The sequence below is a fragment of the Podarcis pityusensis genome, assembly GCF_964106645.2.
Source record: "Podarcis pityusensis genome assembly, chromosome: 2".
NCBI lineage: Eukaryota > Metazoa > Chordata > Lepidosauria > Squamata > Lacertidae > Podarcis > Podarcis pityusensis.
Window position 1 is genome coordinate 124,595,004 of NC_138029.1, and position 18,798 is coordinate 124,613,801.

The 18,798-nt window shown below is 44.2% G+C and overlaps 1 protein-coding gene across 1 annotated transcript in view; it reads left to right on the plus strand.

The window, feature by feature from the left end:
- Positions 1 to 399: 399 nt before the first annotated feature.
- Positions 400 to 18,798, plus strand: part of LOC308465546 (vomeronasal type-2 receptor 26-like) — a gene marked incomplete at both ends in the record, with an annotated part of 29,681 nt that continues 11,282 nt past the window's right edge. Inside the window, 7 exons of the mRNA XM_080985521.1 lie at positions 400 to 414; positions 1,371 to 1,436; positions 4,392 to 4,631; positions 4,743 to 5,566; positions 6,240 to 6,252; positions 6,823 to 7,050; positions 8,205 to 8,331. Coding sequence (XP_080841647.1) covers positions 400 to 414; positions 1,371 to 1,436; positions 4,392 to 4,631; positions 4,743 to 5,566; positions 6,240 to 6,252; positions 6,823 to 7,050; positions 8,205 to 8,331 — 1,513 coding nt within the window. The remainder of the gene's footprint in view (positions 415 to 1,370; positions 1,437 to 4,391; positions 4,632 to 4,742; positions 5,567 to 6,239; positions 6,253 to 6,822; positions 7,051 to 8,204; positions 8,332 to 18,798) is intronic.

The following is an 18,798-nucleotide window of genomic DNA, read 5'->3' on the forward strand; positions in this document are numbered from 1 at the left end:
ATCCCCCCTCCCCCAAACAATAGCCAAAATCCACAAATTCTTTTTCCACACAGCCAAAAGCAGATAAGGAAGAAAAAACCTGCAGGGCTGAGCTCCAATGCATAAACATGCCCTGAGTGCACTCTTGCAATGATGTCAAAGATAGCCTCCGCCTTGCTAGGAAACTAAGCCCTCAAAAGAAAGAAGCGCTTTCTGAAGCTCCTTTCCCACCCAGGCTGGGTGAAGGCTTTTCCTTGCAGGAAGCCCTTGCAGAGCCTCATGCCCCACTCCACCCCAGAGGTAATATGGGGCATTTTGCCTCAGGTGCTGAAACAATGGGCCTCTCCTTCTTCGGTGTTAGGTGCACCTGCTCCATAAACTCAGGGTTGTCGTGTTGGCATCCACCTGTCTCAGGAGACAATGGTGTGCTTTCATGTGAGGTCAGGCTGTTGGATGGTTTCAGTGCTTGCTGTGGCTGTAGAGACCGACACAGGAGAGACATGTTTTGTTGCAGCTGGGGCAGATGAGGGTGGTGTTTCTGCTCTCTGTGTTCCTCCCAGCAGTCATTCCTCCTCTGGTCATTGCTAGGGACACTTCTTCTTTGGCGATCCCTCGTAGCCGAGTAAGATTGTCTTCCATAAATACGGTTTTAACAATGAGTCCGTAAGTGACTGTGGAGGCCAATTCTGGATCCAGACGTCCTTCCACAGCGGGGACATAGGTTTTCGGGCGGGAGTTGATTACGGTGTGGATTTGCCGAGCGTGCCTTCCTCTTAGCACATTTCTCCCTTGCATCCTGAGTTGCAGTGTCTTCAAAGCCCATGACACCTTGGTAAAGGCTGTTCTCCAACTGGAGGACTCTCAGGCCAGGGTTTCCCAATTGCTGGTGTTTATACTACATTTTTAAGGATTTGCCTTGAGGGAGTCTTTAAACCTCTTTTGTTGACCACCAGAATTACGCTTTCCATTTTTAAGTTCGGAATAGAGTAGTTGCTTTGGAAGACGATCATCAGGCAACCGTACAACATGACCAGTCCAACGAAGCTGATGTTGAAGAATCATTGCACAACCTGCCTGTCCCCAGGCCCTGTGGTTGTCTGCAACCCACACAACTGGGTTGATGTTGCTGGCCTTCATGTCTGTTTGCACACATCTTCGTAACGCAAAGTTGGTCTGCCAATGGGATTGGTGCCTGAAGCCAGCTTTTCATAGAGCATATCCTTGGGGATCCTGCCATCTTCCACCCGCCCCAAATAACCCCACATGCACTATTTTATTTAGATCTACTTGTTTTGGGAGAAATCTGTAAGGTTAAAATAACCTGGAAAAAACACGAGGCTTTTACAAATGAAGCTTCTGACTGGAAACTTTGGAAGTGAGCTGGAGACCAGAAGTTCCTCGCAACATGCTTGGTGACAGAGGACCTGCCTTGCTCTGAGACCCCCAGGCATAAGGCGGTATATTAAATCAATCAATCAGTCAATCAATAGCATGCAGGAGGCCCCATTTTCAATCTCCAATGGCATCTCCCTGCAGGGCTGTGTGAGATCACTACCTGGAATCCTGGAGAGCCACTGCCAGCGGTCAGATTCAGTATAAGGCAGCTCCCTTTATTCCTTCCTTGTTAACCCTTTATGCCTTTCCTTGTGTGTTGAGTTGCCCAGCATCACACACCCCATTTCCTTTTACCAAGCCAGCTTCAAAGCAGGGAGGAGCTCTGTGCTGCTAAAGAAAAAGAAAAAAGGAGGGGGTTTGTGTGTCTGCTCTGTCCTCCTGTTCCCTTTTTACATGCCTACACTACAAAGACAAAGAAATAATTCCTGTTCCATGCTTAACCTGGTTACATGCCCATTGTACTCTACCCAATAACAGCAACCCAGATGAGGTACCATGGCTGCAAAACCCCTTTGCAACTGGAGTCACATGCCGTAGCTATTTGATGCAATATATACTGTGTCTATAGGCACGGGGGGGGGGGGGGATCCTCCCCCAGATGCCTCCCCTAGCCCTGAATTGGCTAAAAAGGGAAGAGTTGGCCAACAAGAAAAACTGTATTCTGGCAAATTTCCTGTGGCATAAGCCAGTAATTGCCAGCCTGGTGTCCTCTCTATGTTTTGGGCTACCCAGTTTAGCATACGCTCTCATAACACTGGGCTGCTGCTCACTTTGTCAGAGACCTACAGTGAAATCTTGATTGGAACAGTTATGTAATAGGGAAGAGCTCTTTGTCTGCACTGGCTCCCAGTGGAGTACAGGGTCAGGTTTATGATGCTGGTTTTGACCTTTAAAGCCCTATGCGGCCTAGGACCCACGTACCTACAGGACCACCTCTCTTGGTATGCCCCGCGGAGGACCTTAAGGTCCACAAACGACAACATTTTGGAGGTCCCAAGTCGCAAGGTGGTTAGAATGGTTTCAACTAGGGCCAGTACCTTTTCAGTACTGGCCCCGACTTGGTGGGACTCTCTGTCACAAGAGACTAGGGCCCTGCGGGATTTGACACCAAATGTGGAGGAATGTCCCCACCAAAAAATCCATTGAGAAAGAGTGACCAGTCCCATCAGGACCTACTTGCCCTACATGGAAGGCCACCAAAGTCCCACAGGATCTGAGGAAAGAGGGAGATAGAAAGGCCTATATTGGGCCGGACACTAATACATTTTCCCCAGACTGTGTCAGTGAGAGTGTGGTGTAGAGTGAGCTTAAATAGAGCTAATCCCCTATAGAGCTAATTGCCCCAAATAGTTGCTGACTTTACCCCTACGGGAGAGTCCACCTCTCCTATTCTTGCAGGGTTAGGATTCCCACGTACAGAGAAGGAACAGAATTGTTCTGATTCAGTTGGAGGGCTTTTCTTAGGTTCTTGTGAGCACAGTCCAGGTCAAATGCCCCCCCCCCCTTACTTTGAATTATGCCAAACTGTGGAGATGCTCTCTGCAAACATATTTTTCTCCAGCTTTGCACCTGCCCCTTGAATCAAACGAAGACTCTGGGAAGTTGCAGCGGCAAAACTTCCACCATTTGCAATTATGAAAATCATAGTGATTGCTTCTTCTGAAAGCTCAAGAGATGTTCCTGGAGATTGCCTAAACATCAGAACCAATAAAAGCATGGTGTTATTCATTGCACAGTTTCTGGAAAGAAAAGTTGGTGCAAATCATATTTCTCATGTCAGAGGCAGGCTGAGTCAAGGTTTAGAGCAGGTGAAAGGTTGGGGGAGTGGATATATATTTGCATGGCATTTAAAGGCTCCAAAGCCATTGCTGAAAACCAGCCAGATTGGGACAGTGCAGGACGCAGAATGAGATCCCTGCTGATTCTCTTGTTGCTTCTCCTGCTAATGCCCCATGGAGTCAGTGGCAACCTGAAGGCAAAATGCACCTTGAAACTGGTCAGGGATCAATCTGAAGCACCCAGTTATTACCGGCCTGGAGATTTTATGATCAGTGGGATCGTATCTCCAACATCTATTGATCAACAACATCCATATGTCTTTTCCGAGACCCCCTTCACAAGGATTAAGCCGTGAGTAATTTTTCTACTACCAAGGGAATGGTTCTTGTTTACCAGGAAAATGGCCTGTGGCTCTTCAGAGGCTGCTGGACTATTTCCAAGGTGCCAGCAATTTATTAATCTTATTAGGACAAATAAATTACAATAATTTTGAGGAAAGCAATAGTAGACCAATGATAGATTCTGTAAAAATCCCTCTTAGCTAAATATATTCTTCTCCATTCCAGCCCCATTTCCCCTTTGTGTCATGTATTTTTCAATTACAGTGGTACCTTGGGTTAAGTACTTAATTCATTCCGGAGGTCTGTTCTTAACCTTAAACTGTTCTTAACCTGAAGCACCACTTTAGCTAATGGGGCGTCCTGCTGCTGCTGTGCCACTGGAGCACAATTTCTGTTCTCATCCTGAAGCAAAGTTCTTAACCTGAGGTAATATTTCTGGGTTAGCGGAGTCTGTAACCTGAAGCATATGTAACCTGAAGTGTATGTAACCCGAGGTACCACTGTATAAGGTTTAGGACAGAATTCTCTTCTTGCCAAAGAGCAGGGAAAGCATGCTTTAAATGAAACAATCTGGTCCTGGGGATCTTCCTCAGTAGAGGAGTCTCCAAACTATGAACTGTTCAAATTTATCACACAGGTTTCATTCCTAAATAAATATGTATTGATGAGCTTGGTGATTCTTCATCTGCACTCAAATTGCACCAAAGTGCCAGTCCTTTTTAAAGAACACTTGAGTAATTTTTCACACACTCACTTTGAAGTAGCCAAGGCCACTGAAAGAACAGCAGCCCTCACATCAATTTCCTAGTATTTCATGAACTTTTAAATTGATTAATTTTTTGCAGGTGGATATTTAAGTCCTACTGGTACGTCTTGTCCTTCTTGTTCACCATCCAGGAGATCAACCAGGATCCCAGGCTCTTACCCAACATCACCCTGGGCTACAACCTCTATGATAACTATTTGGATGAGAGGATGACTTCTGCTGCCATGCTAGACTTGCTTGGAGGCGGGAATAGCAATGTCCCAAACTATATCTGTGGAAGACAGAATAACCTGCTGGCTGTTCTTGAAGGGGCCAATTCTGTCATCTCAAAAGAGATTTCAGCCATGTCAGCCATCTACAAAATCCCACAGGTATGAAGGGAGGACAAGGGGAGATGGAAGATATTTGTCCTTTCAGCTTAATAAAGATGTTCCTTATCATGAAGGTACAGCAAAATACTAATCTCTTCTTTCTCTGACTAGATCAGCTATGGTTTCACTAGGCAAGTTCTTGAAGTTGAAACCCAGTCCCCTTTTGTTTATCGGATGGTCCCCAAGGAAGAAGCTCATTACCCAGGGATTGTCATGTTGCTCTTGCATTTTGGATGGACGTGGGTTGGCCTCTTGGCTCCGGATGATGACAGTGGAGAAAGGTTTGTGCGCACCTTGGTGCCTCTGATGATAAGCAAAGGGATTTGTGTTGCTTTGTCAAAAAAAGTAACTCAGATAGATCTATATGACATGCTTTCCCCAAGCGAACCATTTTTCATCTGGAGACAAGTCAGCGTATTTGTTTACTATGTACCTGCTTACATGGGATTGGGACTAATCGTTGCACTACAGGTGCGACATGGGAAACAAATTGGGCCCAAAGTCTGGATCACGACCCCTTTTCAAGACATGAACTTGAACTTGTCTATTCATCCTGATGCCTTTCAGCATATCCATGGATCTTTGTCTTTTGTAATGAAGTTCAAGATAAGAAAGGCTCATCAAAACTACAAACCAGATTCCTACCTTCTTAGGCAGTTTTGGAAGGAAGCATTTCATTGTTTATATTCAAAGCATGTGTTGGCCTCGAAAGGTCGGGAAAGATGCACAGAGAAGCAGAAACTGGAAAAACTGCCTCAAGAGGAGCTGGAGAGAGCCGTGTCTCAGGACAGCTCCACCACTTTCTTTAGTGTTCAAACTGTGGCACATGCCTTAAATGTTGCACATTCATCTAGATCAAAGCTGATGGCGCTGGTGGGTGAAAGAGACAAAAGGCTAGAGCCATGGCAGGTATTTCCTCCACCTTTCTGCAAATGGTAACCCGTTGCCCCAAATTTAGCAGTGAGCAAAAATGTTTCCTATCAGGATTCTAGATTATGTGGCAACCATTATGAGGGCTCCCTTCAGATGTTTGTGCAAGGAAGAGGAGTACTCAGTATAGTCAAATGTCCAACTCATGTGCTGATATTGAAAGTGGCTTATACCTGTGAAAGTCTTCTCTGCAGTGGCCCCCGTACTGTGGAATAATATTCACTTGAGATAAATTGGACAACTGTGGCAATGGCATTATGTCAGCTGGTTAAAATATACGACATTCCCAATGACTTGTTTTTAGAACTGCCTCTGTTGGGCTTTCTGGATATCTGTTGTGTTTTTTATACTTCGTTGGAAAGCACTCAGAGTGGCTGGGGTACAAGTAATAAATTGTTGGTTTTGTTATTAATGATCTTTGCTTGAATTAACAGTTTTATCAGTAGAATAGAATGGATATGATTTGTGGCTGACATTAGATGTGCACCGGCCCTAAATAATAACAGCTGTTGTAGAATTAAAAAACAGCAACACCTCATTCACCAAAAGCTCTTTTATTTTGAGAGCTCAGGAGTTCATTTACTTGCGTGAGAGTCAAGATGGTCTCTGAGCTCATACAGTACAAGAATATGCATGTAAAATATCAACACGCACATGTAAACTTCCCCAATTTTGCAGTGGAAAAGTACAAGTTAGTTTTGACATGCAGCAGCAGGTCTAAATAAAATTATTTGCACTTTAGTGTTAGTTTGCAAGCAACCAACTTGCAGTTACACGTGAAGGCATAACATTAGGAAACTTTTGTTCCAAAGCTTGCAGACAGCTGCACCCTTAGTTCAGGCCAACTTGCTTTTCATTTTAACTGTGGCAGAGTTCATAACTTTAAATCATGGGTAGGCAAACTAAGGCCTGGGGGCCGGATCCGGCCCAATCACCTTCTAAATCCGGCCCGCGAACAGTCCAGGAATCAGTGTGTTTTTACATGAGTAGAATGTGTGCTTTTATTTAAAATGCATCTTTGGGTTATTTGTGGGGCATACGAATTCATTCATTCCCCCCCCAAAAAAAAATATAGTCCGGCCCCCCACAAGGTCTGAGAGACAGTGGACCAGCCCCCTGCTGAAAACGTTTGCTGACCCCTGCTTTAAATTCTGAACCAAACTTACTGATTTATCTGACAAAGCTGAAAGCAAGCAGGACTGAGATATCCAACACACTTTCGTATTTTCTTATTGCTGGTGTTTTTTCACTGTCATTGCAGCTTCACCCTTTCCTAAGAGAAGTCCAAAGCTCAAACACTTCCATGGGCAGATTGTGTTTGGATGAGAATGGGGAGCAGGCAGGCAACTATGACATTGAGAACTGGGTGATGTTTCCCAATGCGTCTAGCACTCGAGTGAAAATTGGGAGTGTTGAGAGAGAGGCGTCCACTGGCATAAAATTCACCATTAACCCCGGAGCCATTGAGTGGCCCAAACAGTTCAACAAGGTAGTGAACGTAACAGAGTGGAAAGTTAGGAAGGTTCATGCTCTTCTTTCGCACAACTGTTACAAAACAGCCTTGTAATGTGGACCAATTGGACCAGTTGTATCTTAACTACCCAGCAATAGTTGCCTCTACCAATCCCTCTTGCCACAGCCCAGATGGCAGGGGAACCCAAGATATTCAAAGAAATCCTAGAGTTTGGGGATCCTGAGAAAACACATCCTGTGTTTATCAGTTCACATGAGGTGTAATAATAATAATAATAATAATAATAATAATAATAATAATTTATTATTTATACCCCGCCCACCCGGCTGGGTTTCCTCAGCCACTCCGGGCAGCTTGAAACAGAATACTAAAATACAATAACCTATTAAACATTAAAAGCTTCCCTAAACAGGGCTGTCTTCAGATGTCTTCTAAAAGTTTGGTATTTATTTTTCTCTTTCACATCTGGTGGGAGGGCGTTCCACAGGGCGGGTGCCACTACCGAGAAGGCCCTCCACCTGGTTCCCTGTAACTTGGCTTCTCGCAGTGAGGGAACCGCCAGAAGGCCCTCGACACTGGACCTCAGTGTCTGGGCAGAACGATGGGGGTGGAGACGCTCCTTCAGGTATACTGGGCCGAGGCCATTTAGGGCTTAAACGTCAGCACCAACACTTTGAATTGTGTTCGGAAACGTACTGGGAGCCAGTGAAGGTCTTTCAAGACTGGTGTTATATAGTCTCAGCGGCCGCTCCCAGTCACCAATCTAGCTGCCGCATTCTGGATTAGTTGCAGTAGTCCAAGCGAGAGATAACTAGAGCATGCACCATTCTGATGAGACAGTCTGCGGGCAGGTAGGGTCTCGGCCAGCAGCACCCAGCTCTCTCTCCCAGAGATCAGAGTAGCTGGCTTGTCTCCATCTTCTTTTTGTTATGTTCTGGCTTCTGCCTTGAGCCTACATTTGTATTAAAAGGTGGAATAAAAATGCTGAAACAAGCAAGCAGGTACACCAAAGTGGTATACCTCTGATGCTGTTTTGCATTAAAAGTGCTTCCTTGATAAAAAGAAGAAGTGGGTGTGGTCAGTGGGTCCTTTCCAGACTATGAATGAATTCCATACACAAATGCTTCCAGCACTTTCCCTTTGGTGTACCTTCTTTTCTTTATGCTTAGACTGTGCCTCGCTCCAGGTGTACCAAAAGCTGTCAGCCTGGATACGCCAAGGTGGTTCAGGAAGGAGAGCCGGTTTGCTGCTATGCTTGTGCTCCGTGTGCGGAAGGGACGATCTCCTCTCAGGAAGGTGGGTGACTTCAAGGGAGAGGGTGTTCCTTGAGATGATAGAAACAGGGTGGAGAATCACTCTGAGAAAGCTTGTGTTCCACATATATCTCTGGAGGACAAGCAGTTACAAGTGAAAATGTTTTTTTAAAAGGAAAAAAAAAATTGCCACTCTTTCCCTATTACACAAACTTATTTCCTGACCTTTCCCACATCAGCATCTCTCCCCCCCCCCCAAAGGTAGTACAGTGGTACCTCAGGTTAAGAACTTAATTCGTTCTGGAGGTCGGTTCTTAACCTGAAACTGTTCTTAAGCTGAGGTACCACTTTAGCTAATGGGGCCTCCTGCTGCTGTCATGCCGTGTGATTTCTGTTCTCATCCTGAAGCAAAGTTCTTAACCCGAGGTACTACCGTATTTCTGGGTTAGCGGCGTCTGTAACCTGAAGCGTCTGTAACCTGAAGCGTCTGTAACCCGAGGTACACTGCAGAACACAGATGGTTATGGATGGTTTTTCTCCTCCGCAGATGCAGAACTTTGCACCAAATGCCAAGAAGATCAACATCCGAACAAAGGCCATGATCAATGTATCCCTAAGAATATCTCTTTCCTGGCTTATGAAGAACAGTTGGGGATCATCTTAGTTTCCACTGCCCTGTTCTTATCTTTAACAACAGGCATTGTGTTTGGAATTTTCATTAAATACAAGGAAACTCCCCTAGTCAAAGCCAACAACAGGGACCTCTCCTACATCCTCCTCATCTCCCTACTACTCTCCTTTTTGTCCTCCTTCCTCTTCATTGGCCAGCCAAGGAAAGCAACCTGCCTTCTCCAACAAATGGCCTTCAGCATCATCTTCTCTATTGCTATTTCTTCTGTCTTGGCAAAAACCATCACTGTGGTTCTGGCCTTCCTGGCCACCAAGCCAGGGAACAGGATGAGGAGATGGCTGGGGAAGGGTCTGGCCAACAACATAGTCATTTCCTGTTTGAGTGTCCAAGTTCTCATCTGCATCCTATGGCTGGGACTGTCTCCCCCATTCCCTGACTCTGATATGCACTCCCAGCCTGGGGAGATCATCCTGCAATGCAACGAAGGGTCTACCGCCATGTTCTATGGTGCCCTTGGCTACATGGGCTTCCTGGCTACCATCTGCTTCACGGTGGCTTTCCTAGCCAGGAAGCTGCCTGGGGCCTTCAATGAAGCCAAGCTGATCACCTTCAGCATGCTGGTCTTCTGCAGTGTTTGGGTGTCCTTTGTGCCCACCTACCTGAGCACCAAAGGGAAGTACATGGTAGCCGTGCAGGTTTTCTCCATCTTGTCCTCCAGTGCTGGGCTTCTGGGATGTATCTTCATCCCCAAATGCTATATTATCATGCTGAGGCCTGATCTGAATACAAAGGAGCACCTGGTAACAAAAACTTAGGATAGCTTCTGTTAGGATTGTAACAATCCTGTGTTATGCTAATTATGATCCTGGAGTGTTGTGTTTCATCATTGGACTTTTTGGGGTAAAATTGGGGACTTTTGAGTAAGTTTGTTTCATTTGGAGCTGGGATTTCTGGATTAACCCTGAGCCTCTGAAAATGCAGTTCTTTCTCTTAGTGACTGTTAGCTGCCTGAGAGTCACAGCCCCTTATCTGGCCCATAATCCCTTGTTATATGTTGAAGGCTGTGTGTGGCAGTATTATTTGTACCCACATGAATAAGAAGGAACATCTTTCAGCTGTCCCTGTCATGGCGTTCCATCTTCTGACTGAGTTCCAGAAAGTTAAAGCTACCCTGCCCTGAGATTGGCTTAGTGTAGACACTGCTTTCACTTTCAGGTACTGCAGTTGGTCAGTCGTTTGTGGTTGTTGCTCTTTGTCTTCTGTGTGGTGCTTGATCTCATCCAGCCATTTCTCTTTCAGTTTATGTGTTTGTGTCTGTGTCAGTGACTAGGTGGCAGGGGCGGAGTTACCTGCCCCGCCCCCTGGAGTGGCGCAGGGGCAGGGCTAGCCACCAACACAGCAAGCATCCCTAGCTGCCCACCGCCCGTGCAGATAGCATGGGGGTGCACCGCTAACCACCCACGCGGAGAGCGTTGGGAGGGGCGCCGCTAGCCGCTTACCGCAACATCGTCCCTAGCAGCCTGCCGCTGGTGCCGCGAGTGTGGGCTTGGGTTGGTGGTGGCGTGGCGATGTCACCCACCCTCAGCACTGACAACTGGTGTGCACCACACACCCCGAACCCGTCTTCCTCCACCAGTGCTTGGTGGTAAAGTATCAATCCTAAATTAACCCTAGCTGCCTGTGGCGATCACACAGGGTCCCCGGATGCTTCACCGTCTATTGATCCCTGTGCCACCACTTTATTTCTCGCTGCCACCACCCAGGCCCTACCTGGTACAATACTGAGTCTAGCCAGGGTTAAATTGGAACATAAACTTCTGTTTATTTATTGCAGTTTAACAAGCATGTGGTTTCATAAACGGTATCAGTCCATTACAATCATGGGGTGCCTATCCAGACCTATAACTTCTGCTACCTGCTCTCACTCACTAAACCACCTCTCAGATATTTACTTGTCTGCCTAGCCCCTAACTGTTCCTGACTCAGCCTATTTCACTACACTAACTCAACCTACCCACAGACTCTCTCCCAATTCACTCCCACTCCAACCAACCACCCAACTCACTCCTCCCTTCGCTCCTCCCAGAGCTGGTTTTATAGTCCCTCTGACTCCACCCCCGGGTTCTGATTGGGTAACTTGCTTAACTATTTCACCTCCAGCACTCTCATATGTTAATGTCACACTGACACCGCCTGCGTGTGGCAGCATCATCCCTAGCAGCCCGCTGCCCATGCAGCGAGCATGGGGTGGGGTTAGTGGTGGCGTGGCGATGTCACCCACCCTCAGCGCTGACACCCGGTGTGAACCGCACCCCCTGCACTCACCTTCCTCCGCCAGTGCTTGGTGGTAAAGTATCAATCCTAAATTAACCTTTATAGATTTCTCTGTGTGTACACGACTAAACGTCCCTAAATTCTCAAATAAACTTTGATATATTTATTGGGGAACAGGATCTCTGTATTGCTGCTCCTTTACTGTCTTAAAAAACCTATGTTAATAAACTGTATTGAGGATTAAAAAGAAGAGTGGACTGCGTTGCTGGCTCTTAAGGAGTAATGTGTTGCCTTGTGTTTTGTAACATTAATTTGTAACTATTTTAAGCCTGTTGAAACTCATTATTGGGCTGGAAAGCAAATTCACTTCTACTCCACACAAGGCCCAGATCAGGGATTCTATTTGCAGCAACTCCAACAAGGACTTCCTGGGAATGAAGAGTGATCTACTCGTCGCTTAAAATGCCACAAGATATTGCCTGATGAAAAGGTTGCCGAGGCTCAAGGAGAATCAGAAAGGGGATCTGAATAAAGGGGTGTATTAAACAAAGGTATGAAAGGTCATGGGATTGTAGAGTTGGAAGGGAACCCAGGGGCCAGATATTTCAGTGCAGGCATTTTGCAGCAACAGCAGAAACTTATGTTTAGAAACGGGAAATTGCTCAGAGTTATTTCACTCGCAGAACAACAGCTGAAAAGTTTTATCAAATAGTGGTGTCTCCAGAGGCTGGACATCAGATGCTCAAACTATCTCATGATCAGTCAGGACACTGAGGAATTGTGCGTGTGTAGGCTCTCAGCAGTATAGTGCATATTTTCCCAGGCACAGTGCAAGAAATTACCTTGCCTTGCTCTTGATTCTGATGTTTAGTTGATTGGTTCCACAAGCAATCTTTGGTCAAATCTCTGGAGCTTTGGCAGGAATAAGAATAATTGTAAGGGGGAGACGTGTCACCTTGGCAACATCCTGGAGTCTCTGTGTGGCTTGAGGGACATGTGCAGAGTTGGAGGAAAACATGTTTACGAGAACTTAAGAAGTGGCTCCCTGCTCTTAGAGTTGGTCAGAGCGGGGAGAAAATTCTGTGTGGCCTTTAACTGACCAGGACCAAAATATTATTTTAGGGTGTATGCACATACAGACACATTGCATGGTTATTTCTGAATATTGCGAGCTTCTGAAATTACATTTTGCTGCAGGTGTTAGCAAAATTTTCACACTGAAAGCCACATTTCCTTCTGGACAACCTTCAGGTGACCCCATGACAGTGGTGGGCAGGGAAAGAAGTGGGCAGAACAACTCATGAAAATTTTACCTTTCTTCGCTAGTCTAGTTTCCACACACACACGGTTCTCTACCCTGAAGTCATCCACACAAGAAAGAGGCATTCTCGGAGTTCAACGCTAAAACACTTTGGGAGGGAACAAAACAGGGCCAATAGGGGGCATGTCACACTTCTCTGAAGTCTCTCAGCCTCACTCACCTCACAGAGTGTTTGTTGTGGAGGAGGAAGGAAAAGGAGAATGTTAGCTGCTTTGAGACTCCTTCGGGTAGTGATAAAGCAGGATATCAAATTCAAACTCCTCCTCCTCCTCTTCTTCTCCTCCTTTTTCTTCTTATTTTCTGCAGCCTCACTCCCATTCCTGACCTTCCCAATTGCACCTCTTGATCAGCTGCTTTTGTTGGTAAAGTAGGATGCCAGAAAAAAATATCCATTCTCCACCTAATAGCATTACCTGTAGGCTCTTCACAAACATCGATTGGAAAGACAACACACGAGGACCCCCAATGGATCAGACGCAAGGCCTAGCCAGTGCAGTATTCTGTTGTCACAGGGCGTGAAGGCAATAGCATTCTCCCACTTCTCTTCCAAGCAACCAGTATTCATAAGCATATTGCCTCTGTCACACAACACACAATCAAAATCAAAACAGAGGCAACCGAATAACACCCCCCAACAAAAAGTGTTTTTTTTTTTTAAAAAAAAATGGTCTTTGTTTATTTTCAAAGGTATAAATAACATGAAAGAAAAAAGAGAGAAAAAGAATAGTTACATAATAATATAAAAAAAAATCCACATATCAAGATTACCCTGAATCACTTGACTTCCCCCCATCCCCCCCATCAAATTCCGATTGATAAAAAAAGAAGAAGAGGCTTTGCAACTGTATTATGAGGCAGCTAGTGTATGTTGGTTAAAGGAATGGATTTTCTTGGAAAATGCATATATTTTAGATTTGGAAGGCCATAATTTAAAGTTTGGCTTGCAAGCATGTCTTTGGTATGGGAAAGCAAAGATTTATAAAAGATTTATGATCCACATCATTAGGAGGAATCTGTATAGAGTCTGGGAGAAATATAAAAATTTGTTGGAAGGGATAACACCTTTATGTTTATCCCCCATTGAAGCAATCACAATCAAGATAATTAATATGGATAGGAAATGGGTGACTTATAGAGACTTATTGGAATTTACAGGTAGTGAGCCCAGGTTGAAACCAATGGAAGAAGTAAGGAGCGTAGTTACGGATTGGTTTCTGATTTGATCCCGGAATGCCCCTCTTTTCCTTAGGACATGGATAGGCAAACTAAGACCCGGGGGCCGGATCTGGCCCAATCACCTTCTAAATCCAGCCTGCGGACGGTCTGGGAATCAGTGTGTTTTTACATGAGTAGAATGTGTCCTTTTATTTAAAATGCATCTCTGGGTTGTATGTGGGGCATAGGAATTTGTTCATTCCCCCCCCCAAAAAAAACATTATAGTCCGGCCCCCCACAAGGTCTGAGGGAATGTGGACCGGCCCCCTGCTGAAAACGTTTGCTGACCCCTGCCTTAGGATGTCCCTGAAAGCCTCAAGAACTACCGCCCCATATCGCTGCTTAATGTGGATTATAAAATTTTTGCAGATATTTTGGCTAAAAGATTAAAAAAGGTGTTAGTAGAAGAAATTCATAAAGACCAAGCGGGCTTTCTCCCGGGCAAACATTTGTCTGACAATATGAGGAATATAATTAATATTCTAGAAAAACTTCAAGTGAATATCAATACTAAGGCAGTCTTGATATTTGTGGACGCAGAGAAAGCTTTTGACAACATTTCTTGGAGCTTTATGAAGAAGAATCTACAGGGGATGGGGATAGGCCAAGGTTTTGAAAATGGTATAGGTGCAATTTATTCAGAACAAAAGGCAAAATTAATTGTGAACAATGTAGTGACAGAAGAGTTTAAGATTGAGAAAGGGACACGACAAGGTTGCCCAATTTCTCCATTGCTCTTTATATCGGTCCTTGAGGTTTTGTTAAATATGATCAGAAAGGACCAAGAGGTTAAAGGTATACAAGTGGGAGCTAAACAGTACAAATTGAAAGTATTTGCTGATGACTTAGTATTGACTTTACAGGAGCCAGAATCTAGTACTAAAAGGGTATTGGAACTGATTCAAGAATTCGGACAGGTAGCAGGTTTTAAGTTGAACAAGATGAAAACTAAAGTTTTAGAGAAAAACTTAACTGTGTATGAAGTAAAAAATTCTTTCCTGTAGCACCTTAAAGACCAACTAAGTTAGTTCTTGGTATAAGCTTTCGTGTGCATGCACACTTCTTCAGATACACTGAAACAGAAGTTACCAGATCCTTCTATATATTGAGAAGGTGGGGAGGGGTATTACTTAGAAGGGTGGTGGGAATCGGAGATTGGCAGATAGCTGAGATGAGCCTGTTGACGACTCTTAACGACTGTAATAGGTCTTACAGGAAAAGGCAAGGGGTGAGAAGGTGAGAAATGGCTTAGTCATGTATAATGAGATAAGAATCCGATGTCTCTGTTCAGACCAGGTTTCTCTATTGTTTTAAGTTTGGTAATGAGTTGTAATTCAGCAGCTTCTCTTTCCAGTCTATTTCTGAAATTCCTTTGTAGTAAAACAGCTACTTTGAGATCTTGTATAGAATGTCCTGGGAGATTGAAGTGTTCTCCTACTGGTTTCTCTGTTTTGTGATTCTTGATGTCAGATTTATGTCCGTTTATTCTTTGGCGTAAGGTTTGGCCTGTTTGTCCAATATAGAGAGCTGAAGGACACTGTTGGCATTTGATGGCATACACAATGTTAGACGATGAGCAATTAAATAGTCCCAAGATGGTATGTGTGATGTTGTTGGGGCCAGTAATGGTGTTGTCCGGGTGTATGTGGCAGCAAAGTTGGCATCTGGGTTTATTGCAGGCTCTGGTGCCAGTGTCCGTGTTAAGTCTGGTTGTAGTATTATTGTGGGTTAGGAGTTGTTTAAGATTGGGTGGCTGTCTGTAGGCAATGAAAGGTCTTCCTCCCAGAGCTTGAGAAAGAGAACTGTCATTGTCCAGGAGAGGTTGTAGATCTCTGATGATGCGTTGAACTGTTTTAACTTGGGAGCTGTATGTGATGACTAGTGGAGTTCTGTTATTTTCTTTTTTGGGTCTGTCTTGCAGCAAGTTCTCTCTGGGTATCAGTCTGGCTCTGTTGATCTGTTGTCTAACTTCATCTGCTGGGTATTTTAGTTCTGAGAAGGTTTGCTGTAGATCTCTTAGGTGAGAGTCTCTGTCTGTAGAATTGGAACAGATGCGGCTGTAACGTAGTGCCTGGCTATATACAATGGACTGTTTGGTATGTTTGGGATGGTAGCTAGAGGCATGTAGATATGTTTGTCGGTCAGTTGGTTTACGGTATAAGGTGGTGTCTATGCGTCCATCCTGTATTTTTATAGTAGTGTCCAAAAAATGTATTTCTTGCATAGATTGATTCATTGTAAGGTTGATTGTGGGGTGAAAATCATTGAATTTCTGGTGAAAGGTGTCCAGGGTCTGTTGACCATGTGTCCAGATGATAAAAATATCGTCAATGTATCGTAGGTACAAGAGAGGTTTGAGTGGGTAGGAGTTTAGGAAACGTTGTTCTAAATCTGCCATGAAGATGTTGGCATACTGTGGGGCCATGCGGGTGCCCATTGCTGTGCCGCTGATCTGAAGGAACAGGTCATCACCGAATTTGAAGTTGTTGTGGGTAAGGACAAATTGGCAGAGTTTGGTGGCAAGGTCCGCTGTGGTTTTATCTGAAATGGTGTTCCTTATAGCTTGTAAACCATCGTTGTGTGGGATGTTGGTATACAGAGATTCCACGTCCATAGTAGCTAGTATAGTATTGTTGGGAAGATTATTTAAAGATTGTATTTTCCTCAGAAAATCTGTGGTGTCACGTACATAGCTGGGAGCACTGATGGCATATGGTTTCAGAACAGAGTCCATATAACCGGAGACACCCACTGTAATAGTGCCAATACCTGAAATGATGGGGCGTCCTGGATTTCCTGGTTTGTGTATTTTAGGTAGAAGATAGAAAGTTCCTGGTCGAGGTTCTGTTGGTGTGTTGGTGAGGATCTGTTCTTGGATGTGTGGGGGTAGCTCCTTAACAATCTTGTTCAGTTCTTTCTTGTATTCTTGTGTGGGGTCTGAGTCCAATTTTGTGTAAAAGGCGGTATTGGAAAGTTGTCTGCGAGCCTCCTGAATGTAGTCAGTTTTGTTCATGATGACGACAGCTCCCCCTTTGTCTGCTTCTTTAATTATAATGTTTGGGTTGTTTCTGAGATTATCTATGGCTCTCCTTTCAGCATGGTTTAGATTTTGTTGTAAGCGATGGTGTTTTCTGGTTACATCTGTTTGGATTCTGTGGCGGAAGCAGTCAATGTACAAGTCCAGTGTGGTATTGCGTCCATCAGGAGGGGTCCATGTGGAGTCCCTTTTTGTGTAACACTTTTTCAGTGGTAGTTGGTGGTCAGTGTTCTGTTGGGAGGGTGGTTGTTGTTCTCCAGTGGGTTGAGAGGTGTTGTGTTGTGAAGTTGTTGTTTGTTCTGATTTGTCTTGTTGTTGTGTGTGTTGAAAATACTCCTTCAGGCGTAAACGGCGGAAAAATGCTTCCAAGTCCCCGTAGAACTGGATCATGTGTGGGGATTTGGCAGGGCAGAATGACAGTCCACGTGAAAGGACTGATTCCTCGGCTGGGCTGAGTGCTTGCTGTGAGAGATTGACAATATTGTTGATCTTGTTTTGATTAGTAGCCTGTAGGTTGGAAAGGTTAGAGAGTTTCTTGTTTTTCTGTTTCTTCAGTAGCTCCAGTTGAGAGTGGTAAATGTTTAACTGTGTATGAGAGAGAGAAGTTTCAGGAGGAGACAGGACTAACATTGGTTAAGAAAGTGAAATATTTGGGGGTTAACATGACTGCTAAAAATGTGAATTTATTTAAGGATAATTATGAAAAATGTTGGATAGAAGTGAAAAAGGATTTAGAAATATGGACAAATTTGAAGTTATCATTGTTAGGCCGAATTACTGTGATAAAAATGAATGTGCTGCCAAGGATGCTGTTTCTGTTTCAAACATTGCAAATTTTGGATAAGATGGATTGTTTCAAGAAGTGGCAGAAAGATATTTCTAGATTTGTCTGGCAGGGCAAGAAGCCTCGAATAAAATTTAAGATACTAACTGACGCCAAAGAAAGAGGTGGATTTGCCCTGCCAGACCTTAAACTTTATTATGAATCAGCTGCTTTTTGCTGGCTGAGAGAATGGCTGCTTCTTGAAAACACTGACGTGTTGGACCTAGAAGGTTTCAATAATGTATTTGCTTGGCATGCATACCTGTGGTATGATAAGGTCAAAGCACATAATGCGTTTAAAAATCATATTGTTAGAAAAGCATTGTTTAATGTCTGGATAAGATATAAGGACTTGTTAGAAAAGAAAACCCCAAGATGGTTGTCACCAATGGAAGCGAAGGCACAGAGAAAACTCAATATGGAGGCCAAATGGCCGAAATATTGGAAAATTCTGGAACAAGATGGAGACAGATTAAAACTGCAGAGCTTTGAAAAATTGAAAAACAGAGTGCGAGATAGGCTCCATTATTATCAAATAATGGAGGCATACAATCTGGACAAAAACGTTGGTTTCCAGATGGAAAAATCAAAATTGGAAACAGAATTGTTAGAACCAAAAATTAAGAATTTGTCAAGAATGTATAACTTGCTGTTGAAATGGAACACTCAGGATGAAATGGTGAAATCAGCTATGATTAAATGGGCACAAGATGTTGGACATAACATAATGATGGCTGACTGGGAACAGTTATGGACCACAGGTATGAAATTCACGGCATGTAATGCCCTAAGAGAAAATTTAATGAAAGTGATTTATAGGTGGTACATGACACCAGTCAAGCTTGCAAAAATTTACCATTTGCCCGACAATAAATGTTGGAAATGTAATGAGACTGAAGGTACATTTTTTAACCTTTGGTGGACATGCCCAAGGATTAAGACATTCTGGGAGATGATTTATAACGAAATGAAAAAGGTATTCAAATATACCTTCCTGAAGAAACCAGAGGCCTTTCTCCTGGGCATGGTCGGCCAATTGGTGCCAAAGAAGGATAGAACTTTTTTTATGTATGCAACTACAGCAGCAAGAATACTCATCGCGAAGTATTGGAAGACACAAGATTTACCCACCCGGGAAGAATGGCAGATGAAGTTGATGGACTATATGGAATTGGCGGAAATGGCTGGCAGAATCCGAGACCAGGGAGA